Source organism: Plectropomus leopardus, chromosome 11 (genome assembly GCF_026936395.1).
Source record: "Plectropomus leopardus strain MGB_pleo_1.0 chromosome 11, ASM2693639v1, whole genome shotgun sequence".
In the NCBI taxonomy this organism is placed as follows: domain Eukaryota; kingdom Metazoa; phylum Chordata; class Actinopteri; order Perciformes; family Serranidae; genus Plectropomus; species Plectropomus leopardus.
Window position 1 is genome coordinate 3118158 of NC_142186.1, and position 27533 is coordinate 3145690.

At 39.0% G+C, this 27533-nt stretch overlaps 1 protein-coding gene across 1 annotated transcript in view; it reads left to right on the plus strand.

Moving 5' to 3' along the window:
- The window catches only part of sim1a (SIM bHLH transcription factor 1a), a 28478-nt gene extending 1249 nt beyond the window's left edge, over nucleotides 1-27229 (plus strand). The window contains exons 3-12 of the mRNA XM_042490674.2: nucleotides 5803-5885; nucleotides 8121-8210; nucleotides 8294-8402; nucleotides 8494-8579; nucleotides 10207-10406; nucleotides 10611-10717; nucleotides 11616-11763; nucleotides 18419-18584; nucleotides 20511-20925; nucleotides 22820-27229. Coding sequence (XP_042346608.1) covers nucleotides 5803-5885; nucleotides 8121-8210; nucleotides 8294-8402; nucleotides 8494-8579; nucleotides 10207-10406; nucleotides 10611-10717; nucleotides 11616-11763; nucleotides 18419-18584; nucleotides 20511-20925; nucleotides 22820-23538 — 2123 coding nt within the window. The 3' untranslated portion in view covers nucleotides 23539-27229. The remainder of the gene's footprint in view (nucleotides 1-5802; nucleotides 5886-8120; nucleotides 8211-8293; nucleotides 8403-8493; nucleotides 8580-10206; nucleotides 10407-10610; nucleotides 10718-11615; nucleotides 11764-18418; nucleotides 18585-20510; nucleotides 20926-22819) is intronic.
- The last annotated feature ends 304 nt before the right edge of the window (nucleotides 27230-27533 follow it).

Genomic DNA, 27533 nt, shown 5'->3' on the forward strand with positions numbered 1-27533 from the left:
TGAATAAGTATTTCTTCCTATTTTTTTTGTTGTTCTTAAATGTAATTTGCAGGTTGTTTATGTGTAACTGAACAGCTTTTTTGATTATTTGAACAGTAATGAAAAATCTTTTTTTTCCCTTTTTTAAATAAAAAAGTAATATTAATAAGTAGTAGTAGTAGTCGTCATAGGCCCACAAATTCTCTTTACAAAAATGACACGTTTTTTGATTGTTTTATCCGTCCATGTCGCTCTTGTTTATTGTTTAAGCGCTTCAAAATAAAGGCGGCTAACAATGGACGAAAAAAGAATTAGACGCACGTTTTTATTAATGGATTTTCTACGGCTTTTGGTTTTATACATCTGTTCCGATTGCTCATTGTTAAACTCTCTGTCCCTGGAGTTTCAGTAGGATCTGTCTTATCGCGGTGACAGTGAAACAGAATAAAGTATTCTGATATAGCTATTATTCTCCGCAGTGTATCCTCTCTGAGTAATTGAGTATATTGAGTCAGCAGCACAAGTCTCCCGTGTCTCTCACTCCGTCTGTCCCCAGCCGGCAAGGCTGTGGTTTCTCTCCGGGGCCCCTGGTGGCCCCTGCCAGCAGATTAGCTTGTGATGAGGCTCCATCCTGCGTGACTGCTGCAGAGCCGCGGATATTAGTATGATGTGCACGTGTGATCCCTCAACATATGGAGCTGCTTGTAACAGTAAAGCAGGCTGTGGTGTGGGGAAGGTGGAGTGACAGAGGAAGCACAAAGGAAACACGGACACTGCTAAGATGTGTGTTTTTACACTCAGAGCCAAGCTATTAAATCCTACTGTGACATAGCCTTGGGCTAAATAAAATCCATCGTAATCAGAGCTAAAGGGTGTATTTTATAATACTGCACAATCGCTGTCAAAATAGAGAGAGAGAAAAAAAGGAAAGAAGCATAACAGGTATTTTTTTTAACAAAATGTTTATTCCAACTTGAGCAATACATTGCTATTTTCTTAGAAAAAAAGTACTGGTCACAGTTTGGCAAACAAGCATACAAATTATAAATCGTGGTGGCAATATGTGCTTCCACATAGGAGTTTTAAGAAAGAAAATAGTACAATAATATAAAAATACATCTAAAGAAATTGTTATATCAGTTTTGACCAGATTCACCAAGAAATCAGTTAAGCACCTTATCACTTTGGTAATCTGAAATAGGTCAGCCCACAGAATCAAAAATCTGTTCACCCCTACATGGAGTTTAGCTGTTACCCCCCCCCCTCAATTGAGAACACCTTTATTAATTAACCTGTCATGCCATTGAGGGAGGCTGGGGGGAATTTTTTTTGCCACCAATAAAATGACATGCAGCAAACAAATCTTTCTGTTTTGCATAGGTCCATCTGGGATATCAGGATTGATATTCAGAGTCATAGATGATTTACATTCATGTTAGGGCACACTGTGGCCCTCAAGATAAAATTCATGCAAACAATCCAGGTCATAACCTTGTTCAGGTAACGCTGGTGGCCTGTAAATGTTGTAGATGAAATCATTTTTTCAAATCAGCTTGAAATCAATAGTTGTATTATTATTTAGGCCTACATGGCTTCATCATATAAGGGTTCGAGTAAAAATGAGTGACAAATACTGCAGATAATTTTTCTGCATAAAGCAAACTGTGGGGTTGTTGAAAGAAACCTAGTATTGTTGACCCACAGTATTCCAGAAAACAGCAATGTGAGCTTATTTAGTGCAGAATCAGGATTAAGTGGAATGATAAAACATCTTCTTCCCTCTAAAATCTAATATATTGCAAAAGGATACCAACACTGAGGAAAGTGCAGAGCTATACTATTTTGTGTGAAAAAACAAACAAAACAAAAACAGTGATAAATAGTGCTGTGTGTGCCGCCATTCTCAGTAACACTAGTTGCCCTCATTCTGCATTGCTTGCATGGCTGGAAGATGTCTGTCTGTCACACTGTGCTGTTTCACATGTGTGGCAACATAAGCATGCTCGGGAGGCTCTCTGAATAATTTAAGGGCCAATCTCTCTCCTGCAGGCTGCAGGGTTTTGCTCGGCTGTCCTTTACAGGCTGTGTTGTGTTTTCCCCATTAAATCACCTTCGCTGTTTTAAAGGCCGGACCTCTTCACTCAGGCTTCTCACATCTTTTTACCCCCCCCCCCACCAGCCACATGTGATGTGTTAGACATGAAGAAGCCCATATGAGAGGGCTGGAGGGGTTTTTACATAAGTGGGGAGAAGAAAAGCTAAAAGAGTCCTTAATTTGGAGTGTACCAAAGGATTACTTTTTTTTCTTTGGGGGAGGAGGGGATTATTTATGACACTCAGAGTGGTCACTAAGTGACCTTTGACCTAAGCCACCTTGTCCATCCTGGGTTAAATTACATGAGACCCCACACCACAGATATCTTGATCCTCAAAAGAGATTTAATCAGAAAGGGGAAATGACTTAAAGGAAAAAAAAACATATTTGCGAAATGAAATGGCCTTTTATTTACATCATTTGACTGTAACTTACATAGGTTGTATAGCTCCAAGGTTATTATAGCTTATTTAAATGCTGCAGTAGCTGCAAAATAAATTTCAAACACAAATCGTAACAAAATACAAGCAATGTTGTTAGGATAAAGACAACGGTGTGTAATTTTGCTGGAAAAGGTTTCAAACGCATCTCATGGTGTTGCTCCGGAGATGGACTTGTCTGGTTAGTTTAAAGTCGGTTTTTTTGTCTTGGAATATGTGACACTTTGTGTAAATTCTAAATGAGTTACCGACATGGCTCAAATGAGGTAGTTTATCAATCCAGGCGGAGCTTTTTTTTTTTTTTTTTTGTCTCAGCGTACGCAACACTTTAAACCCTCCAATGTTACTGAGACTCTTAAAAGACTTGAATGCGCTGATGCTGATGTGCCTTGCAAAATTGTTTTATTATTATTATTATTATGCTGCTATTATTAGGCTATTATTATTATTATTATTATTATTATTGCTGTTCAATTATGTGTCATAGTATGCTTACTAAAGACTGCGATATTGTAATTGTTGAGGTTAGTTGAAGGATTACGATCCTGCTGCGCTGCTATAAGAACCAACTGACCTGTCCAGACCTGCTACTGCGCAATACAGTGTTGAATTATAGCCTACAACTTATGTGCAACACCAGATCATGTATGCTTTTAATGTGTGATCGGTTTACCAAATATATGTATGCATTTATCTTTTTACTAAGGCTATTTTAAAAATGCTTCGATTTAGATTCAGTTTAAAAAAGAAAATAAAACAAGAGCACAAGATCATAAAGAAAAAATGAGGAATATTTACAAAAAATAATTACACAAAGTTCTGTTCATGTTTTACCTTTGACTTATTGTTTTGGTTGTTTGTTTGTTTGTTTGTTTGTTTTTTGCATTTTTCTGCTTGTGAAACATTGGATACTTTCAGGCCTCTAAATCCGTCAGATTAATTACAGCTCGCGTTTATGCGTGATCACGACTAGACATCCGTTTTTTTTAGGGGGCAAACATGTCTGGGAACCACTGCTCTAATAATGAATACTACTACAACTTATAATAATAATAATGATAATAATAATAATAATAATAATAATAATAATAATAATAATAATAATAACAATAATGTATCAAATTGGAGTTTGTCTCCTTGGTAAAAAATAGGCCTACTAAGTCCCGCTTGAGCTGAAAGATATAATAGAAAAATAATTACGGAATAACATTTTATGTTTTTATATAACAAAGCAATACGTTGGATGAAAACAAAACGGCCGCTCACTCCAGGAGCTTTCATTAACTTAGTGTCTTCAAACAAACTTTAAAATGAAAGTCTAGTACTGAGCTTTGTAGTGAGTTCCGGTTCGCAGGTGAGCGCCTCGTGACCTGCAGCAGCACCAGTCTGTCTCATAGAAAAGCCTCGTATGCCCTGCAGCCCCCAGCCAAACTCTGAGGCCTATCTTTTATACTGGGCCCCTATAATAACCCCGTGTGTGGACAGAATATCAGCACACAGTTGTAAAGCTCAGGCCTCAGAAGCCTCAGTAGCTCTTTATAAACACCCGTGCAGCACGTGTTTGCCTCACCGTGCTCCAAATGCACATTTCTGTTGCGTTAATTGCAGCTTTCTCTACAAAATTCATGTAATTTTCTTTAGTTTTAGGATGTTTTAACCAATCATATAGACAAACAAGAACCTCGATTTTAAAGTGATTTAACAAGTTTTTCTCTGAATTGTGAAATTGATTGACCATTGTTTTCCTCGTTCCATCAAAAGCACAGCACTTTTACAGTTTTAACTAATAATGGTAATTATTATTATTGTTATTATTATTCTTATAGAGGGTCTGCAGAATTCCTGAGAACTAATTGAATTGTATGATAGTAACAACATTGATAGACGCCTAATGATAAAATCCCTGTTGTAACTAAGGAGCCATTATTAACTGCGTGTTCTCACAGCGGCGTCTTTATCTTTTCCTTTGGTGAAGTGGAAGCCAGGGATGTTTTTTCCCGCTTGTGTGTGTTTTGGGGGTGATGTGATTGTGTCTTGTGACGCGGACGTGCATCAGTCTGTGTGAGCTCGGTGTGAGTCGGGAGGCGGCGGGCCGCTGTGATCCCCGCACGCCGCCTGTTTATTCTGCAGAGCGGGATTTGCATCTGAATGAAGATCGCTGCTGCACGGACTCCTGTTTGCTCTGTCCGCTGCAGCTCTGTGCCGCACACCACCTGACATGTTGATTTTACCACTGTGGAGGAGACTTTATCAATATATTGTGATGCTATGGTCGATTGCAATGATTTGATAAAAATCCGACTCTTTGGATTTTTGGTGTATCTTTAGAGTCGTAGGCTGCAGACCCCAAACTCAACACACTGTTCTGATTTTAGACTAGTGATAGTCAATGCTGCAGTTAAACGAGCCGTTGCAGTTATAATTGTAACCAAAAGGCCCATCAAATTAACCACATTTCCCCCTGCAGACACTATTATACCCACACTGTGAAAAGCAGTTTATTTAGGATCAGAATTAACTTTATTGGCCAAGTATGTGAACACATAGAGAATCCGAATCTGTTTTTTCTTTTATATTCTTTCCTTTTCTTTTTTAAAATGCATTGCTCAGTTATGCAAAAATACATACAACAGCTAAGAATAAGGATAACAAAGCTGGACAAACACATATGGCTATTATGTGAAGAAAAAAATGTGTGTGATGTGTTTTTTGTAAACCATACAACAGTGCAATTAAATGTAACCAAAATAAATAATCCCATTATATATCTTTATACAGTATTTACAGCATTTAGCATCTATATTGTCTTTAAGTAAAGGCTCGCGTTAATCTCTTCAGTCTTGCTATTGTCTTTGCGATAGTTGTCTTTTTTCCCCTGATCATTTGATGCAGTTAAACATGTGCACAGTCTGAATATTGACAGTATATACAGTGATTGTGCACTGAATGATAGATGAATAAATTACCAGTACTCTATTAGTCTGTAAAATGTAGACGTTATTGTTACCATTATTTGTTGTTGGCTTTTTTTTTTTTTTGCTGTAACTGAAACCTCATCAGTGGTAGAGATAATGCCTCTACAATAAATTATGTCTGTAGATTAATTATGAATCCACAATGAACTTGTGTTATTCATAAAAGACATTTAAACTAATCAGTGAAATTAGATCCTCTCTGGTTTTACAAGGTTTTCAGTATTTTTACCCCCCTGTTTTCATTGTTAAATATGACATTTTGTTTCTAGTAATTATATTTTTCATGTGTGTGTGTGTGTTATTTGTTTCCCAGGCCTGGGGGAGTCCTGGGGACACGTGAGCCGCAGCACTTCTTTGGACGGGGTCAGCCAGGAGCTGGGCTCCCATCTCTTACAGGTACTCACTGTATTACAGTGCTTATGTGTTCTCACATTTTAAAGGCCACTGAAAGAAAGGTGGGCTTTTCAAGTGACTGAGATGCCACGAGGTCTCTTAAAGGCCATTAAAATGTTCATTAGCATGAAGATACTGTAAAAATGGGCAGTTTAGTTTTTTGTGGAAAATTGTTATTATCATTATTATTACTGTTCAGCCATAGGTAGATTGTGTGTGTGTGTGTGTGTGTGTGTGTGTGTGTGTGTGTGTGTGTGTGTGTGTGTGTGTGTGTAAGTGTGTGGTTTAGTGCTGTCTGCCTCCTGCTGCCTTCATTCTTGGGCTTTAAGAGTGAAATGAGCTGAACACATTCGTAGTCACGCACAGAGCCTCAGTGTGTCCTGCAGCCCCTCTCACATCAGCAGCGACACAATGGAGCACGGCTGCAGAGCTGCAGGACTACAGGCTGGCTACAGAGAACCTTAGGCTGGCTTGCTCTGGTCAAGAACAACTGATGCAATTATAGGCAATAATAATAATAATAATACTAATACTACTACTACTACTACTACTACTAATAATAATAATAATAACAATGCCTATATAGCACTTTTCAAGCTGAAGCACAAAGTGCTTCCTAGAATAAAATATATACAGAATGAAAAATAACATATATAAAAATATCAGTGACCCTCCTCTGCCACAGATCAGAGTGCATGTACAAAAATACAATTTCATAAATGTAGATGAGAGAATTAAACTCATATAAGCAGATAAAATTAAGTGTAAAAGAAATAACCATATTTCTAAGCAGATATAATGCAAATAAAGGAGAAGAATGCCAATAAAAGAACAAACTCTTTCATTTAAAACAGGTAAAAGTGCGAAGTATATGGATGTGCATAAAATAGCCACATGGGGAAACCAAAACAAGACCACTAATCCAATGACAAAAGGTTAAAAATATAACAACATCAAATAATAACATTAAGGTTGGGCTTTCTTGTAAAAACAATGTAATACGGGGACTGTATGCGCTCAGAGTAGATAATTACGACAGGTTACACATTAAAAGGGCATATCCTAGGCTATTACTAAGGCTGTAGGTTTTGTTTCAACATAATATTACTGTACAAATACATTTTTCTTAAACCATTCTCATTTTTTAATTAACATTTCTTGGTGCAAGCTACTTTTCAAAACAATTTTTCAAAATTGTGCTTTTAAAAAGTGATGGGGACTAATTCAGCAATTTCAAAAAAGCAGAAACATAAATTACAACTTCTATAATGACCACATTTCTTTTTTCAGTAGAAAATTGAACAGCTTGGATTTATTGCAGGTCCTTGAAATATGAATAGACACGAATTGTCTTGCATTCAGTTTTTGAAATATTAGGCCTTAAAGTCATTAAATAGTCTTAAATTTGAATATGTGGGATCTAATTGCAAAAAAACCCTTTTTATTCAATTTCATCTATATAACTTTTAATTTCTTTGTGTCAAGATGAGTGGAAGTCTTCAGTGTAAAAAGCCACCGTTCTGATGTTACAAATCTGTAGACCTACCACTCAAACAAATACTGTCTTTTTACTTCATATTTGTGCTCATGTTTGACATATGTAAATTAACATGATTTATTCCTATAACCATAATCCTACATGAAACCCAACTCCGCATGGGACCACATACATACTACTTGCCTTTATACTTACCTGCAATGATTGGATTAAAAAAATGATTCGTCCAAAAAAATCTGTATTCAATTTGATTAAAAATTATGTTGAAATGTCTTAAAAAGCATTCAATTCAAGTGGTTTTATTTTTATTTTTAGATTTTATTTATTTAACCAGGATTTGATTAGAAAATCAAAATCTCTGGCCAAGGAAGTCCTGGCCGAGACATCATACCTGTAGATCCACTGTTATTGGAGGGCTGTTATATTTATTAGAAGGCATTTGTATGATCTGGTAACTCAGTGTTTAATTCATTTGTTCCATTAATGGTACATATCATATGTTTACTTCATATCTATCTTCAGTGTATTATTTTGTCATAATGTTGCTTGAGCAATGCTGTGATGGCAGCTTTGCTGAGTTATTACAGTACAGCTGAATAATAAACAGTCATAATAATAAGACAATAGTGTATTCACATTCAGTGTAAACTGACTCAAGACAGTAACAATGATTTTGATAAAAGACAAATTATTTTTGTTGATATATAATATAATAACGTTGTTTTTGTTGTTTCTTTCAGACATTAGACGGCTTCATTTTTGTGGTTGCTCCAGATGGGAAAATAATGTACATATCAGAAACAGCATCAGTGCACTTGGGCCTGTCGCAGGTTAGTTTGACACTTCATGTGAGCTCCTCTGGCATGTTGGCCCTGATGTGTTATGTGTCTGAGATGAATGCTCATTTCAACAGGTAGAGTTGACGGGAAACAGCATTTATGAATACATCCATCCAGCAGACCATGATGAAATGACAGCTGTCCTCACAGCACACCAGCCTTACCATTCACACTTTGTTCACGGTAATGGACAGCCCAAGCATGTTGTACTATATAAGACCTGGACTCATCCTACAGCATAAATAGCTTCTTTTTTTTTTTTAATTCTCTGCAGAATATGAGATGGAGCGTTCCTTTTTTCTGAGAATGAAATGTGTCCTTGCTAAAAGAAATGCTGGGCTTACCTGTGGAGGCTACAAGGTAAGGCTGTGCTGCAAAACTGGCCTAAACACAACTGTCTTTATTTTATATATTTGCTTTGTAATTGACATTTGAAGACAAGTAATGACATGCTGTGGTCAATGTCAAGTCATATCAATAAATTACAAATAAATCCGACAAACATTTCTATAAGTCAATCCAAAACCTTTAAGTATATTTTTAGGGGCTTAGGACTGGAACATAACAGTTAAACAGCTCCCAAATGTGAGATTGGTCTCCCAAATAGATGACTGGTGATTATCACAAATGTTTGCATTCTATTTAAGGATAACAAAAACGTAAAGTCTGAAGCTCCACTAGTGACTGCTAGAAGGTGCAAGGCTCATGATACCCTACAATTTATTCAGTGATCCATGGAATAAACAACACCATTTCTCTGTTCTAAGTACCTTAGCTGTACTAATAGTTAAAAACGGTGAAGTTGGTTTAGAAGAAAAGGCAGCGGGATCATCAAAATCAAAAAGGCTCATGATTCTGCTCAGCAAAGTTAATGACAATTTGCTTATTGGATTACATGCTATCTTGTTGGAAAAGTGCAGATTTTATTCTTAAGGAGGTTGTAGTGGAGTGTCCAGAATAGGGAGGGATCATCCTCTTGGGAGCATGAATGTCACAGTATATTTTAAGGTTGTTGGATTTTCTAACAACAGTCACTTCTTGCCAGTCAACTGTCAATAGAGAAATATGTTAAATCAGCAAACTTGTTTATTTCTGGTCCAGTCTATGGACATTTCTGCTGTGCCTATTTTATGTACTGTGTTGCTTTGCCAGCGTCTTCAGTAAACCAAATCATCCGCCATGGAAGCTCAGCAATGTACTGCTGTGGATGAGGCTGCAGCAAAATGTATTTTAGTCACTTTAAAGAATCGTGTGCACATTATATGTGGCTTGAAGTTAACAGCCTCAGCTCCCCATTAAAAGGGCTATCTGTTGGCAAGGTAAAATTGTGAAAATTTTCTAAATATAACATACACATAAACTGATATTGATTTCTAAGTTGCCTTTTTTTGATGCATAAAAATGCATCGATGCATCATCAAACTCATTCAAACTGCTATTTTTGATCCCACAGTCATCAAAGCATGAAAGTGTCTTAACCACACTTAGCATATGGAGAAAATACATGGTATTTCTACGAGGTGCACTGCCACAATCACTGTTGCTGCAAATATTCCAGACTGTGATAATCAAAATATTTTTTATTGCATGTAGTTTATTGAAAATAATTCATTTTTCGTTGTTTTTTTCATCTAAAAACACAGTGGCATCATGACAAAAACCTGGCATTTAAGGCGTTAAAATAAAAAAAAATTCATGAATATTTAATATTTATGATTAGGACTGATGCTGGTTAAAAAATTAATTAATGAAAGTAGAATATGACATTAATGTATAATATTTTTTAAAGCTCAATTTTGAAAGGACCATTTTGCACGTAGGGCAACACAAGTGTTGTTAAAGCGGGCCTTAAAGGCTAATAATGCCCAGACCAGATGTCCTTGCTGCACCACTCCTGACCCTGTGACCTTGAACAGGACTAAAGGGCAACTGGAACATGTATGGATTAATGATCATATGGTATGTATCCATCTGTGAACTGTCCCAGGTTATCCACTGTAGCGGCTACCTGAAGATCCGTCAGTACAGCCTGGACATGTCTCCATTTGATGGCTGTTATCAGAATGTGGGGCTGGTGGCTGTCGGTCACTCGTTGCCACCCAGCGCTGTCACCGAGATCAAACTGCACAGCAACATGTTCATGTTCAGAGCCAGCCTGGACATGAAGCTCATCTTCCTCGACTCACGGTATGATCTGTGACACACTGTTCTGTATCCACCTGCGCTCAATGGATACGTGTGTGTATGCATGGACAGTATGTAACTGTGTGGATGGGAATTTTTGCATATTTGCATGTTAGAAATCTTGTGTGTGTGTGTGGTTTGTACGTGAGTGTGTGTAAAAGTGGGAATGCTTAATGCAGTAAATGTTTATGTGTCTGTTTTACTCAGGGTTGCAGAGCTGACAGGCTACGAGCCTCAGGATCTAATCGAGAAGACTCTCTATCATCATGTCCACAGCTGTGACTCCTTCCACCTGCGATGTGCTCATCACTTGTGTGAGTTAGGTTTGTTTTACCCTCCTACAAAATCTCTCTACACACACACTCACTAGTACACACACATACACTGTTTCAGAACAGACAGTGCACCTTGCAATACATTACAGGCTATTATGTTCTAATATGTAAAGCTGCTGTGTTATACCTCATGTTGTTGTGTTTTATCATGTGATGTTATATGTTATGTCACCTGACCTTATGCGATGTTTTTTTTTACATTAGGCTGTAAAAATTCCATAAATTCCTATAAAATGGCTCATTTATACCTATTCACAATATCATAAGATAAAATCATACAAACTTACCGTAGTTTTCCAAATTCATATTTGTGTGATTTTAATCACCTTTCACCTTTTGCTGCAGTTTGTGACTGTATTTTTATGTATTTAAGTACTTGAAGGGATACTCAGACCAAACTTAGATCAAACAGTGAAACCAGTCAGCACTTATCAAAATAAACCAAGATTCTGTTACTGCATCGCCTCTTTCTCACCTTAAATGTTTTTAAAAACAGAGCTTAGCTTACCGTTTAACTGTAAAACAACATTGTTTGTCGCCATATTGATTTCAAACAGGCAACTCACATTGTATCACCCACCAGCAGGAGCATTTATTGGTCTCGTGCAGTGCACTGCACTCTGGTAGTTGTAGGTTGTCTACCTTTGAAGCAACAGTAAATGCCACTGTACCTTTTCTCTGGTTTCTCTGGTCATGGAACATCAATTTCAAAAGTATTTGTGTCTTTCTACTGCAGAGACAGCCCAGATATATGAAAAGACCACATTTCCAGTGGTGAAATACTTCTTTGTTTGTAGTTAAGTTTATGCTATAATTTGTATTTTTTCCCCACAGTAATTATTTGCTGTAATGTCTTTCCCATCTCTTGGCCTTGCAGTGCTGGTGAAAGGTCAGGTCACCACTAAGTACTACCGTTTCTTGGCCAAGCATGGAGGCTGGGTGTGGGTTCAGAGTTATGCAACCATTGTACACAACAGCCGCTCATCCCGACCGCACTGCATCGTCAGTGTCAACTATGTTCTCACGTGAGTGTCTGTTTTTGTTCTTAAATACCTTTATGAGGTCACATTGCTGATCAGTCTGACAGGAATCCACAAGGTCTACCTGAGACAAACGGTGTTGTTATGTTCATGTTTTTTCACTGTGTTGTAAGTGAACTTCATCTCTGAAAGGTGATGTGTGAATCACACAGTGAGTCCTGGACTGACTTTTTGTTCCTTTGAGGAAAACATTCAGTGAATGTAGGATAGGATAGCCAGAGTAGTTAGAAGTATCTATGCCATTCTTCTGATTGTTGACCATCAATCTATGATAAAAGATCTAAATTGGGGACTCAAAATGGTGCCTATTCAGTCAACTGACGGCCAAGGCTTATTTTTGCCTGCTGTAATCAACTAAAGGATAACCCAGAATAGCAGCAAAACCAAAGAAACAAAATAAATGAAGTAATAAAAAAACAACTAAAACAAAACCCTTTGTACTTTAAACCGTAATCCTCTGTTATTTCACTCTCTAATCAATCCTGAATTGTTTTACACTATAATCATTTTACATTATAATTTGTAATCATTTTACATATTAAGACTTTTTAAAAACTCCATGGAGAGCAACACAATTTCTACTCCTCACTGAGTCCATTCCATAATATGACTCCCAAAACTGAAATACATCCATATTTTACATTTGTTCTCACTTTACATGTTCAAAAATGAACAACCCTCTTAAATTATAATTTCCCTCTCAAAATTTCAAAACATTTTGAATACAGACTGGAAGGCTTTGGTTTACAACTTAAAAAAGTATTTCTGTACTCAATGTCTACAAATTTTAGGGTTGAAGGAGCTTTTTAAAAAATACTTGTAGCTGCCAGCTTTATGTTTTATCCTAAGTGCTCTTTTCTAAAGTTTAATTATAGGTTCTAGATTTGTTTTTTTATGCATTATCCCAAATTTGAGCACAGTAAGACATATATGACATTACAAGTGAGCTTTACACATACAGACATATGTTGCTCAACAGTTCCCTTTTATAAAGAATAGCAATAGATTTAAATAATTTCCATTTAATATATTCTATGTGTGGCTCCCAACAAAGTTTATGATCTATAATCACTCCCAAAAATGTTGTTTCATATACTCTTTCAATTTCAACACCATTCAAATTTAATTTTACTTCACAATTGTGATGCTGTATGAGATTTTGAAGTCTCTTTTCTCTGCTTTAGAGAATTTTACAAACATAAAACCTCTATATAGTGCCAGCCCTAACTCTGTCTTATTTGGCTGTATAGTGAAGGCAGCACGTAAGCAGCAGCTGACATGGATATCTGTTCCATCAGATGGAAAAACATATCTGAAACATGTCTGGGTGTGACCCCATGTTTTATATAATTAGAGATGACTGATGTACCCTGAGCGGATCAGGGAATTGATGGATGGACGTGAGAAACTCCCACTGCTGATGATCCAGCCAAAGTAAAAACTCTGTGAGACAAACTCCTTGTTGGCTGAATCTGTATTGTATATTACTTACTGATACAGAATAGCGAAACAGAACACATATTTATGAAAATTTTACGGAGTTGTAATGGTATATATGGACCCGATCAGTCAGATGAGTGTTTTTGTGAAATGACAGAAGTGTGTGTCAGCTCCAGGGCAGAGTGTTGGCTCAGATCTCTGTTGTACTGTCATCTTCTGCTTTGATAAGATAATGAGTGTTGGTACTAGAGATTTACGCAAACAGTTGGTGTGAAGCAATTAACTGGAGGTTAATTGGAAATATGACACGTTTGTTGAAGCCTGGTTTGCAGAATCTGGCAATGAAGAAAATTTGTGAGGTCATATCCTGTTTTTATAGTCTTTGTTGCTGTGGGCTGAGTTAGAAACAAAGGGAAAGTTTTGATGATTTCTTTAGAGGAGAACCAGAACTTTTCAGCTCTTTCTATCTTTGATGGTCATCAGCATTCCTCCACATCATCATCTTTTATTCACACGTCAAAGAAATAGTGATACAGAATAAAATACAACCGTAAAGCTATACAGAAACATATTAATAGCCTATATTTACCATAATGCTTAGTGCTGGACTGAGTGGTTTTTAGTTTGCAGATAATTTTGCTGTTCTATGTTCATACACACAAGTGTGACTTTTTGTCAGTGTTTATAATGTGTCTGTTCAGAATACGGTGTTTTATGTTTTTGTCATTTGTGTTAGTTTTTAGTTTCATTTGCTCTGTTTTGACTCCTCTATGAAGACAAATTGATGTTTATTGATGTTGCTCTATAAAGTAGTGATTAAGTCATAGCGCACCAAAACTTTAAGTGATGAGAAAAGTGTGCTGTCATGCAGATTTGAGCACATTCTAAATGTATTGTGCACTGATCAGATGACTTGTTAGGAACTATTTATATGATGGACATTTCATAACAAAACATTTTAGCAGTAAACAGCATTATTCACATGTTTGTAATGAGTGGCTCTTTCAGTTCTTTTTGAAGATGGAAATAGAATAAGATGTTTTTATGTTGTCATCTTGCTTATTCCATATCTAAGGTCCTTGACACAGGGTACTGAAGCCGGTGCATTTTAGCCTGCACTTTTTTCCTGTTATCAGGCATTTTGTCCTAATGTTAGTCCTCTTCTATCACTGTGTCTGCTCTCTTGTGTGCCAGTTATGTCAGACTGTCTGGGCACTGAGTTAGTAAGTTTGCTAAGTGTGCTCGTGTGTTGGCTGTTACCTGGAGCGGCTTCTTTGTGGTGGCGTCAGTCACCTGGTAGGGTTAATCTAAGGCTGGCAGCTTTGCCTGTAGAATGTATAAACAGGCGCTGAAGCATATCTCACTCACTGGGGTTGTGTTTACTGGGCCTTTATCCTGCACAAACAGACCAACAGCACCATGTCGCCACTAAAAACCTTCGCTACATGCTGCTATTTCTCACTTCCTTCCAATAGAATCAAACTGTAATCATTGCTGAGCATGAGCCACACTCTTATTAGTAAGTGAGGGATACCATTTTCATGCCTATTATCCCATTATTTTATGATCCCTGATGTGCGTATCTCACAGATGTACAAGTGAACGCGTGAATGAATAAGGCCCATAAAAGGCTCCATTAAGCAGCTCGGCCGGCTGCCTTCAGAGGCAGAGAACAGCTTGACACACATTTCCTCGACCTCCTACATCAAATCCATAACAGCTTTGTGTTTATAGCCTTTTAATTGATGGGCTGTAAACTTGATGAGCGTTTATGGGCTCCAGCTTGCTGTGAAAGGGAACAAAGCCTTGTTTCCCTCCATGTTGTGCTTTTGTAAATCTTTTTGAGGAACTGTAAGGATTGAGCCACGCAGCGATGGCAGAAATGAGGCACTAACGCTTCCTTCTCAGTTGGATGTGGGCAGGAGGTATACTTTGTGGATTGTGTCGTCAGGAGCAGAGTTAGTTTGCCCAGTAGCTGTAGTGTATACAGCCATGGATAACACAGCTGATAAGGCCACTTCACCTGTATATGAACTCCCACTGTGTGTTCAGCTCTGATAACCTCTGCACCTCCTGTCCTGAGCCCGCGGAGCCGCCGCTGCTACCACAGCCTGACAGTGATTTAGCAATGGTTTGAATAAAGGCATGTCCGCAGCAAAAGCACGTAACCACATGTTTTACTTGTCTGACTCGCACAACAGTTATGCTGTCTGTTTAATCAGTGCTGTCTCGTTCTAGTCTGATTTAGCGCAAACTTGTTACTCTGCTATCTTACACACAAACTCTGACCTTCTTTTCAGCAAGACTGTGTATTTTTGTTTAATCTGTGCATTTCCAGCTCAGCTCCAACAATAAGTCTAAAATACACTAACAAAATTGTTACATCCAAACTGTTAAGTACAAAAAATGCACAATTGAAACCCATTCAAATTGGAATTTGTATTTTTTAAAACTATTTTCCACCTGATGACATCTTTTTTAATTATTTATTTTTACCATATTTGGCGTATAGAGAAAGTACATGCTATTTCAACTATGCGCACTGTCAAAATCAATGTTGCTGCAAATAATTAACATATCCCAGCCTGTGATCATCAAACACACTTACACCAAAACATTTTGGGCTCTGTCTTCCTTCATGTGTTTGTTCACTAGGTGCTTGAAATCAATAAACATATTGACCAGTGGTCAATAACCAGTGGTGTATGTTGGCAAGAGCTGAAACAGTTAGTTGACTGCCAAAAAAGTAATCAGATATTTTGGATATTTTAAATTGTCATTTTTCAAGAAGATGGGCATAAAATTGTCTGACTCCAGCTTCTGTGCTGCAAAGATTTTCTTTTGTTCTTTATCCTATTATATGGTGAGCTGTAAATGTTTGGGTAATGGACCTAGGGCTCTGGGAAACTGTAACGACAGCTTTCACTAAAGGGTAACTTTAGTATTTTTAAATACAAATTAGTGACTAATGGCAACAATAATTTTTGAGATTGTTCCAGTATTGAGGAAAGTGCGGTGAAAAAGTCTGCAGTCTAACTGTCAATTTACTTCCACTAAAAGTGCTTGCTTTGCCACTGACAGTCTCAGATTGTTATTCTAACATCTGACAATTTATGGAAATGAGGTTGACTGAGGTTGACCTTTTTGTTCGAGTTTTTTTTAACTAGAAACAGCCGCGACTTTCTAATAACCAGTCTCACCAGACTCTATCTAAATAAACAGCAATCGTAGCTTGATTGGAGACAGAGTATGTTCACATCTAACTGTTTGAATTAAGGGTTTATTTCAGCCAAACGAGACTTGGTGAACGTTGGAACAGAACTTTGAATGGAGCGTGTTTTATAATGATGAAATGACTGTTCGCTTAAATAGAGTCAGGTGGGTTTGGCAGTGGAGATAAGGGGACTGTTTCTGGCTAAACGAAAAAGATCTTAGTCTCAAATCAAAGGGCTATCTCTGTCGGGATCATTTCCATAATGTTGTTAGACACTAACAATCTGAGTCTTAATTGATGGCACATAAAGGCTCTGAGTGGATACACTGCAGCCTGTTTCTCTGCTGCTAGCTACAGCCCTATTCCTTGATAGTTGACCAAATTCAAAAACTGTTGTCTCCGTCAGTCACTTAGACACATAAATGTGGGGAAAAGGGCTCAGGTTGAAAAGTGCTAACTTTACCCTCAGCCTTTGTTTTCTCTTCCATATAAATTCAAGTAATCAATTAATTTGTTTAAAACTTTTTTGATTGTCTGACTGCCTATGTTTTTACCCTGTCAGTTGCTGATATTAGGAGTAAACGTTATGAGCACTATAATTCATATTGTTGATAGCTGGGGTGTCCTGGGGGCCAAGAGGTTAGGAGACCAAAAGAGTCGTTCTGCAGATGAACCAGCAGGGAAAATAATCTTTGGGTGGTAGCCTGCAGTATGTCACACTTACCATTACTTTGTCCTCTTGTTCAAGTGTACATTTGAGAGGCCACTTGATTAAGAATTAGGTATAGTTCCACCATGAATCTCCAGAACAGCTTCAGCTCTTCTTGTCGAAGACTCTCATTTTGTTTGGAACTCTATCGGAACGATGAACAGCATTTTACCTCAACATATTCCCTCGTGATGTTTTGATGATGAAGACTGTGGTGGAAAGCGTTTGATACGTCACTCCAAAATCTCCCATAGGTGTTCAGTTGGGTTAAGATCTGGTAATTGAAGGCCATGAGCATATGATACATAAAATGTCATACTCATCAAACCATACAGTGAGCCTCTGGTCTGTATGGAGACATTTTGATTTGTTGTGTCCACACACATGTATTCCTCTTTAAATTGTAAAAGTGTTTTTCCTTATAGCAACCAAAGGCTCAAATGGCCAAGACAATTCATGAACTGCCAGCATCATAGTTAGAGTAGCAGTACTTAGAGGATGATATTTTTTGACTCCCTCCACACGAAAGTGATGCAAATCCTATGAAGTGTGTCTGTATGTATGTGTGAATTTGTGTTTGTGTGGAGAGAGATTGAGACAGAGGGGAGATGTGCGTGGATGATGGATCACTGTTTGTCTCAAGTAAACCCTGTCCAGGTTTTCTGTTCCCAAACCCAATTCATCATCCACGGCAAGAGATCTGTAGAACACTTTAGCGAGAAATCAATTCCCTTTTCCCAGTAGTGAGACATCCAAGCTTCTCCTATGGGCCTGATTTAGCCAGACATAGCCTTTAATCTCCTGGTGTATTTGATTGGACAGCTTTCCCTCTGTAGAGTGTTTGTTGAAGGCCTTGCTGCAATCCTTCTGGTAAAACAAGCATCCCAACAGCCGTTCCAGCCCTCTTAGCACACCCCCACCCGATACACACACGCACACGCACACACACACACACACACACACACACACACACACACACACACACACACACACACACACAGAAACACAAACACACATCTCTCCGTATGCGTGTTGCTCTCAGCACCATGATGAGGCTCTAATTGCTAAACAGATGTTAATGGGTTTTTGCACCTAGAGAAAAACCAAACACGCAGGTACACACAGGCTGTTTGTGTTCTTTAATAAACAGCCTCTCTGCAGAACCAGAATCTCTCCTTGTGTAATTATAGACCATATTAAATCTGTGACATGCAAATGGAAAACATAAACAATATTACTGTGAATGCACCACATGAAATTTCTGCTTTTGTCTTCAGGGAGACAGAGTACAAAGGCCTCCAGCTTTCTCTGGACCAGGCCACGTCCAAGACCTCTTTCCCCTACAGCAGCAGCACAGCCAGCAGCCTTACAGAGAACTGCAGAACCCCCAAGAGCAGAGTATCCCGGCCCAAGACCAAAGCTAGACTCTCACCATACACACAGGTGAGGATGTGATTTCTTACTGAACTGTCATTTAGCTTCAAGTTACACACAGGATGTGATGCTGTGTACTCACACTTTATATTTAGGTAGCTTTTTCTAGGAGAAGGATGAAAACTTTGTGTAGTTGAACTTGCTCATTCAAACGTTTTTGGCTAATTTGAAGAGGACATAAAGAGGTCTATTTGGTGAGGTACCATCATGTATTATTTCAAGGAGACTTTCACCCCTTTTCCACCAAAACTAGCGTTTTTTTGGGGAGTGCTGGAGTCTACACCCTATTTTTAGTGGGTTTACACTAAAAATAGGCTATAGACTCCTTTCCCATTGCTAGTAGAGCAGAGTTGTGTATATAACTTTGCAGCAGACAAGTATACCTTTCTTTCTCTGTGTGTGTGTGTGTGTGTCACATTTGACATCATGGGCAGGCTGGCCAACGGGTTAACAAACAATAGAAAGCAGAATGGATAGAAGTCCGTGAAAACATTACGGTTGTTGCTTGTTTCCACATGTCTTACACATGAAATTTCTGTTTCAAACCCTGTGCAGACATATTTGGACTGGTGTTTGAGCGCTGCTTAGGTGGAGATGGATGGTAATTAGTGATGACCGGTCGTTGCATCTTGCCAGTAAAGGGGCTAAAATGAGCATGTTCGTCCATGTGTTGTGTGTTCCCATTACTTTAAGAAGCCAGATATTAGTGGGTGTTAGTGGGTTATTTGTGCTGTGGAAAAGCGGCTTTTGTAAGGCACCTCGGTATCTCATAGTGACACACATGGCATCCTTTAGCGCCTCGATGTGACACACAACTGAAACACAATGTAACACGTTGCTAAAGTTGTATTACAGTTATGCTTAGTTTTAGACAACAAAACTACCAAGTTATACTTAGAAACAAGATCATGTTTTGGGTTAAAATAAGTGCGTTTGTTACCATTAAAATAACGTTATGTAATTACATCAGAAGCGTGACATCAGTGCACCAAGACTGTAAGTAGATTACATAATGTTATGTTAAAACAATGTTGATTTTTGGCTTCACACAGGATAACGAACTGTGATCTGAAAGTCTGGTTTTGTTTGACTCATCCACCTCCCCTCACTTCCATCCTATGCAGACTCTCACTCTTTAATTAATCAGTTGCTCCTTAAGCGTTAAGTATTGTCATGGAGGGTTAACATTGGAGTTAGCTGAAAGCCCTGCGTGTCTCTTAAAGACACTAAAGGGTGCCTTTGAGGTTGATATCACACGCCTAGGGCCATGAGATAATAACATTGTGCTCACCAAAGAAATTGCTGAGATCTGGAAACAGGCAATAAAGTCCAAGCAAAGCAGGGCACCCAAGCAGTCATTTACACAGGTTGTGAACAAGCACACAGTTTAGCCCAAATATAAAGCACTAATAACTGAAAGAATGAAATCACAGATACATGCAGCCAAAATTAGTTTCCATAGCAAGGGGGCTGTGGTCATCATCTGGGGGCACATCCAAAAGGAACTAAATGTAGATCTGTTGCCTCTTTTACAGTGAAATGAGTCAGTAGAGGAGGTTAGGGTATCTGATCTCTTGGAGGGTTTATTTATCTCATTAAGCCCATAAACAGGGAAGAGGGATGTGTGGGTACTTTACTGAGCATGTTGCCACCACAACTTTGTATCTGTATCTGATAAGCTACAGAAGAGAGAGGGGGGCACAGATTTGAAATGAGCTTGTTTTGGAGCCTGTGGTAGCTGCATTGTCCTACACAGCTACTTGGTTTACTTATACCTAAGCTTAATAAAACATCCATGTAAAATATTTAGACATATTATCAGCCTTTTACAGTAGCTGTTTAGCTGAGCATTCAAATGTGGCTCTGAGAGGTTGTACCTCATTTGAAGGCTTTCTGTAATGTCTCTTGTCTCCTTCCCAACATGGCCCACTGCAGTATCCTAGTTTCCAGACGGAGCGCTCAGAGTCTGACCAGGACAGTCCCTGGGGTAGCAGCCCCCTCACAGACTCAGCCTCCCCACAGCTGCTGGAGCAGAGTGAAGGCCTGGATGCCTCCTGTGTGTACAGACAGTTCACCACTGATCCCCGCACAGTCTGCTACAGCTTGACTGAAGAGCACCATCACACCACCAGTGACGGCTACCCACACCTCCACGCACATGGTCAAGGTCAGAGTTGTGAGCGAGGTCGATGTGAAGCTGGGCGATATTTTCTAGGAGCGCCTCCGCCTGGCAGAGATGCGTGGTGGAGCGCCGCTCGCTCTGTCCTTCCACTGAGTAAGAGCTCCTTGGAGAACCGTGAGGGATGCGACAGCAGTGTGCCGCACATCACAGCCATCCACAGCTACCATGGTGAGTGAACACTAAGACCTGGGCTATGTCCACTGTGGGGAGTGAACTGTAGGGGCAGACCCTCTGTCGTAGTGATACTCAACTTCTGACCTCCGGGTCAAATCTGGCCCCTCGGTACTAGGTGGCCCCCCAACCATTCACACTATTGCTGGGAATTGTTTTTGTACATTTAGTAAACATGAGATACCAGAGTGCATAAACACGCATCCAAGTAGAGCTTGTTTATCAAAAAATGCCAGTGGAGGATCCCCCACACCCCCACAACAGGGGTCCTAGCAAAGAACCTAATATCCTAAAGTCCTACAAATGTCTTAAAATCCAGAAACAATACTAAAGTCCTGGAAACATCCTAAAATCCAAGAAAGAGAGTAGAAAAGTCCTAAAAGAGTAGAAATGTCCTAAAATCCTAAACAAATTCTGAAGTCCTTGAAACATCCTAAAATCCAAGAAAAAATTCTAAAAACATCTTAAAATCAGAAATGTCCTAAACTCATGGAAACATACAAAAACCCTAAAAATGTTCTAAAATCCTAGAAACTTCTGCAACTCGCCCCTGGCCTCCTGTCAGTTTGCATAAGTGACCCCCAAGCAAAACGAGTTTAGTATCCCTGCTCTTTGGCTTTAGACTGAATCTGCCACCAGCCAGTTTCCTGTGCTGATATTCTTCCACCTACACAGTATCCACAATGCCCGAGAGAGAGAGTGAGAGAGAGAGATTACAGAAGAGCTGTTGAGTGGTGTGTTGTCTTAATCCATGACGTTCAATACAGTAAACACTCTTTAAAGGATACTTTTCAGAGGTGCAATACTTCTTTACTTCATCATGTGCTGCTGCTGTTCCATGTAACCAGCATGACAGAGAGCCCTCCAGAATTACAAGGAACCTATAGAAGCTAAGAGCACCCATGGTTGCTAACACTGATATTAATTTGTGTTAATGTGTACCAGCCATGTGTATGTTAAAGATGGCACCGACCTGTGGTGACATTTGTGTGAGTGTGTGTGTGTGTGTGTGGCAAAAGGGAAAGAGTAAAGGGTATAAATAGATTAAGCAAAATAAAGTAAGAGAGAAAAGAGAGAAAATGAATATATATATATATATATATATATATATATATATATATATATATATATATTTTTTTTTTTTTTTTTAATTTATGATAGTTGTGGTCGGAGGCATAATGCCTCCGACCACAACCACAACTTGTTATGTCTGTCCATATGTATGTCCATCTGTCCCATTCTCGTGAATGCAATATATCAAGAACACCTTGAGGAAGTTCAGATTTGGCACAAACGTCCACTTGGACTAAACAATGAACTGATGACACTTTGGCGGTCATAGGTCAAAGTTCAAGGTCGCTGTGACCTTAAAACATTGTTGCACAAAAATTCATACATTAATTATGGCTAAGTTTCACATAAAAGTTGCATGGAATAAATTATGATATTTTATATCCACAAGGTCAAGGTCGATGTCACAGTGATATCATTATGTTCTGCAAAAGCTGTTTTCTGGCCATTACACAGAGACATATCTAAGTAACAGAAGGGGAGACATTTGGGCAGATACTGAACTGGTGACGATGATCTTGACACTGTGCTGATTGTAGAGATCTTCTGTGCTGCCGGGGGGGAATGTATGCAAAGTGTCCATGTTTTCACAGAAATGAATGTAAACTGTAACTGCAACATGACTGGTTCATGGATGCATACTACAGCGGTAATTGTAGGTGGTCCACGATGGTTACTGTATTGAGGAGACTGAGGAGGGGTTCTTGTTTTTGTGTAGTGTGAGCTCACAAAGCCAAATTCCTATCCACTATGTTGAAATGGCAAAAAGTATTGATCCCATTTCCTCTGCGCTGACTGTTGTCATGCTGTCCTTCTGTAGGCCGGGGCCACTGGGACGAGGACAGCGTGGTCAGCTCTCCAGATGGAGGCTCAGCCAGCGACTCAGGGGATCGATACCAAACTGACCACTACCGCTGCAGCCCGCAGGAACCCAGCAAGATCGAGACGCTGATCCGAGCCACACAGCAGATGATCAAAGAAGAAGAAAATCGACTTCAGCTGCGGAAGGGCCCTCCTGATGTCCCACTGGGGCCAGCCAATGGGCTGCCCAAGGGTGCCGGTCCATGCTTTACTCCTGAGTTTCCTCAAGGGACCCTGCCACTACAGACTGTGGTGTGTCGAGGTTTGAGTCATGTGATCAGCCCTGCGCCTAGTCCTGCCCCCCTGTCCAGACTCAGCAGTCCAGGTCCTGATCGCCTCCACAAGCCCAAAGACTACCTCCAAACAGACCTGTCCCCCCTGTCTTTGCCACTGCACCACCCGTTCGGTCGGCCGGGTCCGTGCTCGGCTTCCCCCACCTCGGCCCCAGCCCTCTACCCTTCCCACAGCCACTCGCGGCCATACTCAGAAAAGCATAAAGCCTACTCCCTGACAGGCTACGCTCTGGAACACCTCTATGACCCTGAGAGCCTCCGGGGCTACTGCACCTCTGCCAGCACGGGCCCCACCCACTACGATATGACCCCTCACCTCCGCATACCGGCAGAGCAGACCCCCGGACATAAAGGGACCTCTGTCATTATCAGCAATGGCAGCTAACAGTCGTCCAACACACACAGGGGGACTGCAGTCACACAGCCACATGAAGCCATCGTTACTCTGAGTCCTGTTAGCCTGTTTTCCATCTTACTGATCCATTTCTTCCAATCACTGCTTCATTAGAGAACTTAAATGAAACTTTTCCCCCCAAATGTTGCTCAAACTTCAGTTTCTGAATTTCTTCTCAAGAGAGAACAACAAAATCACATAATCATGTCAGTGCCTGTAATAATAATTTTAAATAATGCTAATTGATTGCAGTTTTTTTAGATTTAAGATTGACTTCAGTTAATTTGATGTATTTATTTTCTTCCTCTAGCCCACAGTCCAGTAAAAATTTAAGACTCAGTGCATGGATGACTTCATTTTCAAAAAAATGAGACCGAGTCAAAACGGACCTAAGAGATGGTCAGATCTTATCCTAACAGAGCTGGGGAAAATTTGACCTGCCCCAAATAAGAGCTGTGCATCTTCACTGGTCGATTCAATAACATTCCACACCAATTAGCATGGCAATGATCGATCCAATTCCACGATGCATTATGATATATTACGTCATCAATTTTCTATATTAATGCACATGGCTACTTTTTCATCAATACATACAAACAGTCAGCTAGTTCCGTTCTCCCACAGTTCAATGCAATGTTGTTACCATTCGGCACTGGTTGCTACCAGGAAGTTCTTTTGAACTGTAGAACTTTATTGTTCAGCCATGGCCAGAAAATCAACGAGCAATATTACGTGTTTATAGTCGATTTTGTGCTGTCACAGCATCGATGCAGAATCATCCACGTCTGCATCACAATGCATCCTTGAAATGATTATTTCAACACCCCTGCTCACAGTCATGGCTGACCCCTAACAGTCCCAAATAGAGAGAGAACACCAACACTTGCAGCAGTGTGATACTCCTAAAGTTAATGAGCAATAATGATCAGGAATAGCATGAGGGGTTTTCTGACAGTAACTCTTTTTAGATCCACTCAGTGTTAGACGTATTTACACAGAGTAATAATAATAATAATAATAATAATAATAATAATAATCTTGATATCTTGGGGCCAGTTACTGAGTGGGCACATTGGGACCTCTATTATGCTGTTATTTGAATTCTTTATACTTTGGTCTCTCTGGCAGAGCAGAGACATGTCAGGGTGGTCAACTGCTAGATTCACTGTAGATTCATAAGATTTCACTGCAGCATGATCCAATGAAAATATTCTGGTTCTTAGATATGATTTAGACCAAATTTCTATAGTTTTTAACAACAGTTGAGATAACTGTGGAGGAAGTCAAACTTATGATCAGAATAGTCACTTGCATGACTCCTACTCACATTTGTTCACTTCTTTATTTAATTAAATTGAATAAATAAAATATCCCCAATTTTTCTGGCTACCCCCTACACCTCTCTGAAGGAGTCATGGTTGAGAACTGTTGTTCCTGTGGAAAGAAAATATGAAAAAGAAGCATGTCCTGCGATGTGATCAAGGTTCAGATTTCATTAGCCTTATTTTATCTTCTCTTCATTGATCTACCGATTTGATTGTCCGTGTCCTCTAAAATGACAGAGGTTACAGTTTTTTGATCTGACGCCCCTATCATCAGGAAATAATGCCTGTGCCAACCAAAAGGGGTTGCAAAATAAATCTGCTTTATGATGTGACGACACATAGTCAAGGTTTGGTGAGGTTTCAGCACAGAAACCATTTGGTTAGTTAGGGCAAGATCATGGTCTGGATTAAAGTGCCTCATTAAGTTTGGACCTTCATCGTCATGTTTGCAATACAGTAATAACCACATGATTAAGATACGTAATTAATTAGGTCAACCTAGTCTCACAGAAATACTTAGGTTGTGGTGTTGTGGTGGATACATAAATACCCTGGTGCAACAACAAGGTACAAGGTAGATTTATTGGTCATTTCTTTCTAAACTACATTTAGAGAGCCGTCCAGGAGACAGCTGTTCCTGTCTCAAGTCAGAGTAAAAGCTGACTTCTTTTAACATTATGTATTTATATCCTTCATGGAGTTACATCAATTCACATGAAGTACATGTACAACGAAGAACCTACATCCAGGGTTCCCTCGGTCAAGTCATGGAATTTTAGTGTGTAATGAAATGTTGCAGTAATCTCCCATGGATAACAATCCGAATAATATAACATGACAGCAGATTTATTTTCTGTAGCTTTCAATGTAATGTAGCTCTAATGTGCATTGATGTGTGACGTTTTGTTTACCGCCACGCACGTTTTTCTCATTTTCTCCCTGCATTTTGTCTCTTCCTCCATGTATGCCAGATAGCTAGCATTACATTTGAATCTGTTATGTTTAAAAAAGTGTGGCAAGAAAAAAAGGATTTATTTTCTGAAAAGTCAGAAAGGTTTTGAAATTTTGACCATTAAAATAAGACAAGCCCCTTACATGTGAGAGCAGCCATGTATGAGGGATTTCTGGGAGGTGATAGTCCATGATTACACAGAGGAATTGTGGATTCAAAACTTCTAGATGATCCGCTCAACTTTTGAATAGTTATGTGATGCAATAACACCTCTTGTAGCTCCTGCTGCATCATGAGGGAGCCAGTTCATACTACCACACATAGCCATAGCATCATGTGACCTAGAAAAGACAAAAAATGGTTTCCATGGCAGTTTTGTGATATGGCTTGGGTCAGTATGATGGAAACAGGACTGTGTAGGAGACGGCTAGAGTTGTGCATTAACATCCGTCCCAGTGTGTGTAACCTTTTGCACTATAAGAGATGGAGTTTTTGTGAAGAGGTCTCCTTGTTTTTCAGAGCATTTGGAGGAGAGGTGACAGGGTTGGGTATGGTGCACTTTGCAGTGATGTGGATTAAAACTCACAGAACAGGTCGGCCCTGAAATAAAACACATCTTTTTAAAGTTCACAGACGAATATGCAAAGCCATTCTCTCCAGGTTTCTTTTCTCTCAACTCTGGTGTCTCGCAGGGAAGTAAATGCAGTAAAGAAAAGATATTTGATGACTCTCATGGGTATATGATTGTACACTGAGAGAGATGTTTTGGATATATTTCAATGGATAACACATCTGCTGTTTGGATATTTGATAGTGTTTGTTTGGCAAGACAATAAAATGATTTCTTTATCAGAAACTTTCGTATCATCCAAGAAAATGACACAAGATATGGAAAATATTGTATGTATGTAATTTCCATCCTGATATGTGTGGTACTGATTTCAGTGACTAGGTAGACTGACAGACCATAATATGCAATTAGACCCGTTGGAATGCCAGGTAAGGCAGCTTGATAGAGTTCATTATGACGGATCCCTGAAGCAACCGTTAATTCCTGTTCTGTGGGCATGTTTGTATAACAGGGTTCAAGCTTTCTCCTGGATGATTTTTTTTCTCCTTCATGTCCTCCTCAGACCTTAGATTAAACTATATTTATACAAGTTTGGATTTTTTTTCTTTTCATTTTTTTAAAGCCTGAAATGTGCTCCATCTCCTAAAGTTATTTATGGTGAACTGTAAATATGCTCAGAAAAGAAAAAAAAAAACCCCACAACATTTAAGCACATAGGCAAAAACTGTATTTATTGACTAAATGTTTGTTTATGATTTTGAAATATAGCTGCAATCAAATCCAGTCTAACTGCTTGTATAATGAGTGTGTTTTTGACTGAAGCAAATTCTAAAAGAGGACAAAATAAAATCATTTTGCAGAAATGGGTCTTTTTTTTTTACACTTGATGTTTTCTAATAGAACAGTAAAACATGATGCTCATAAACAAAAAATCCCCATGTCCATTAGGTTTATCACATTTAAAAAAGCATTTGAAATGTAATGAAATCACATACATGCACATATTTGCATTTTGGATATTGTCTCCTAGAAATTATGTTTATATACAAGTAGTTTGAAACAGCAAATATGTTTTGAGGGAATTGTGATTCTGAGCAAAATATGTTTTCTATGACCATAACGAGGAAATGTTGCT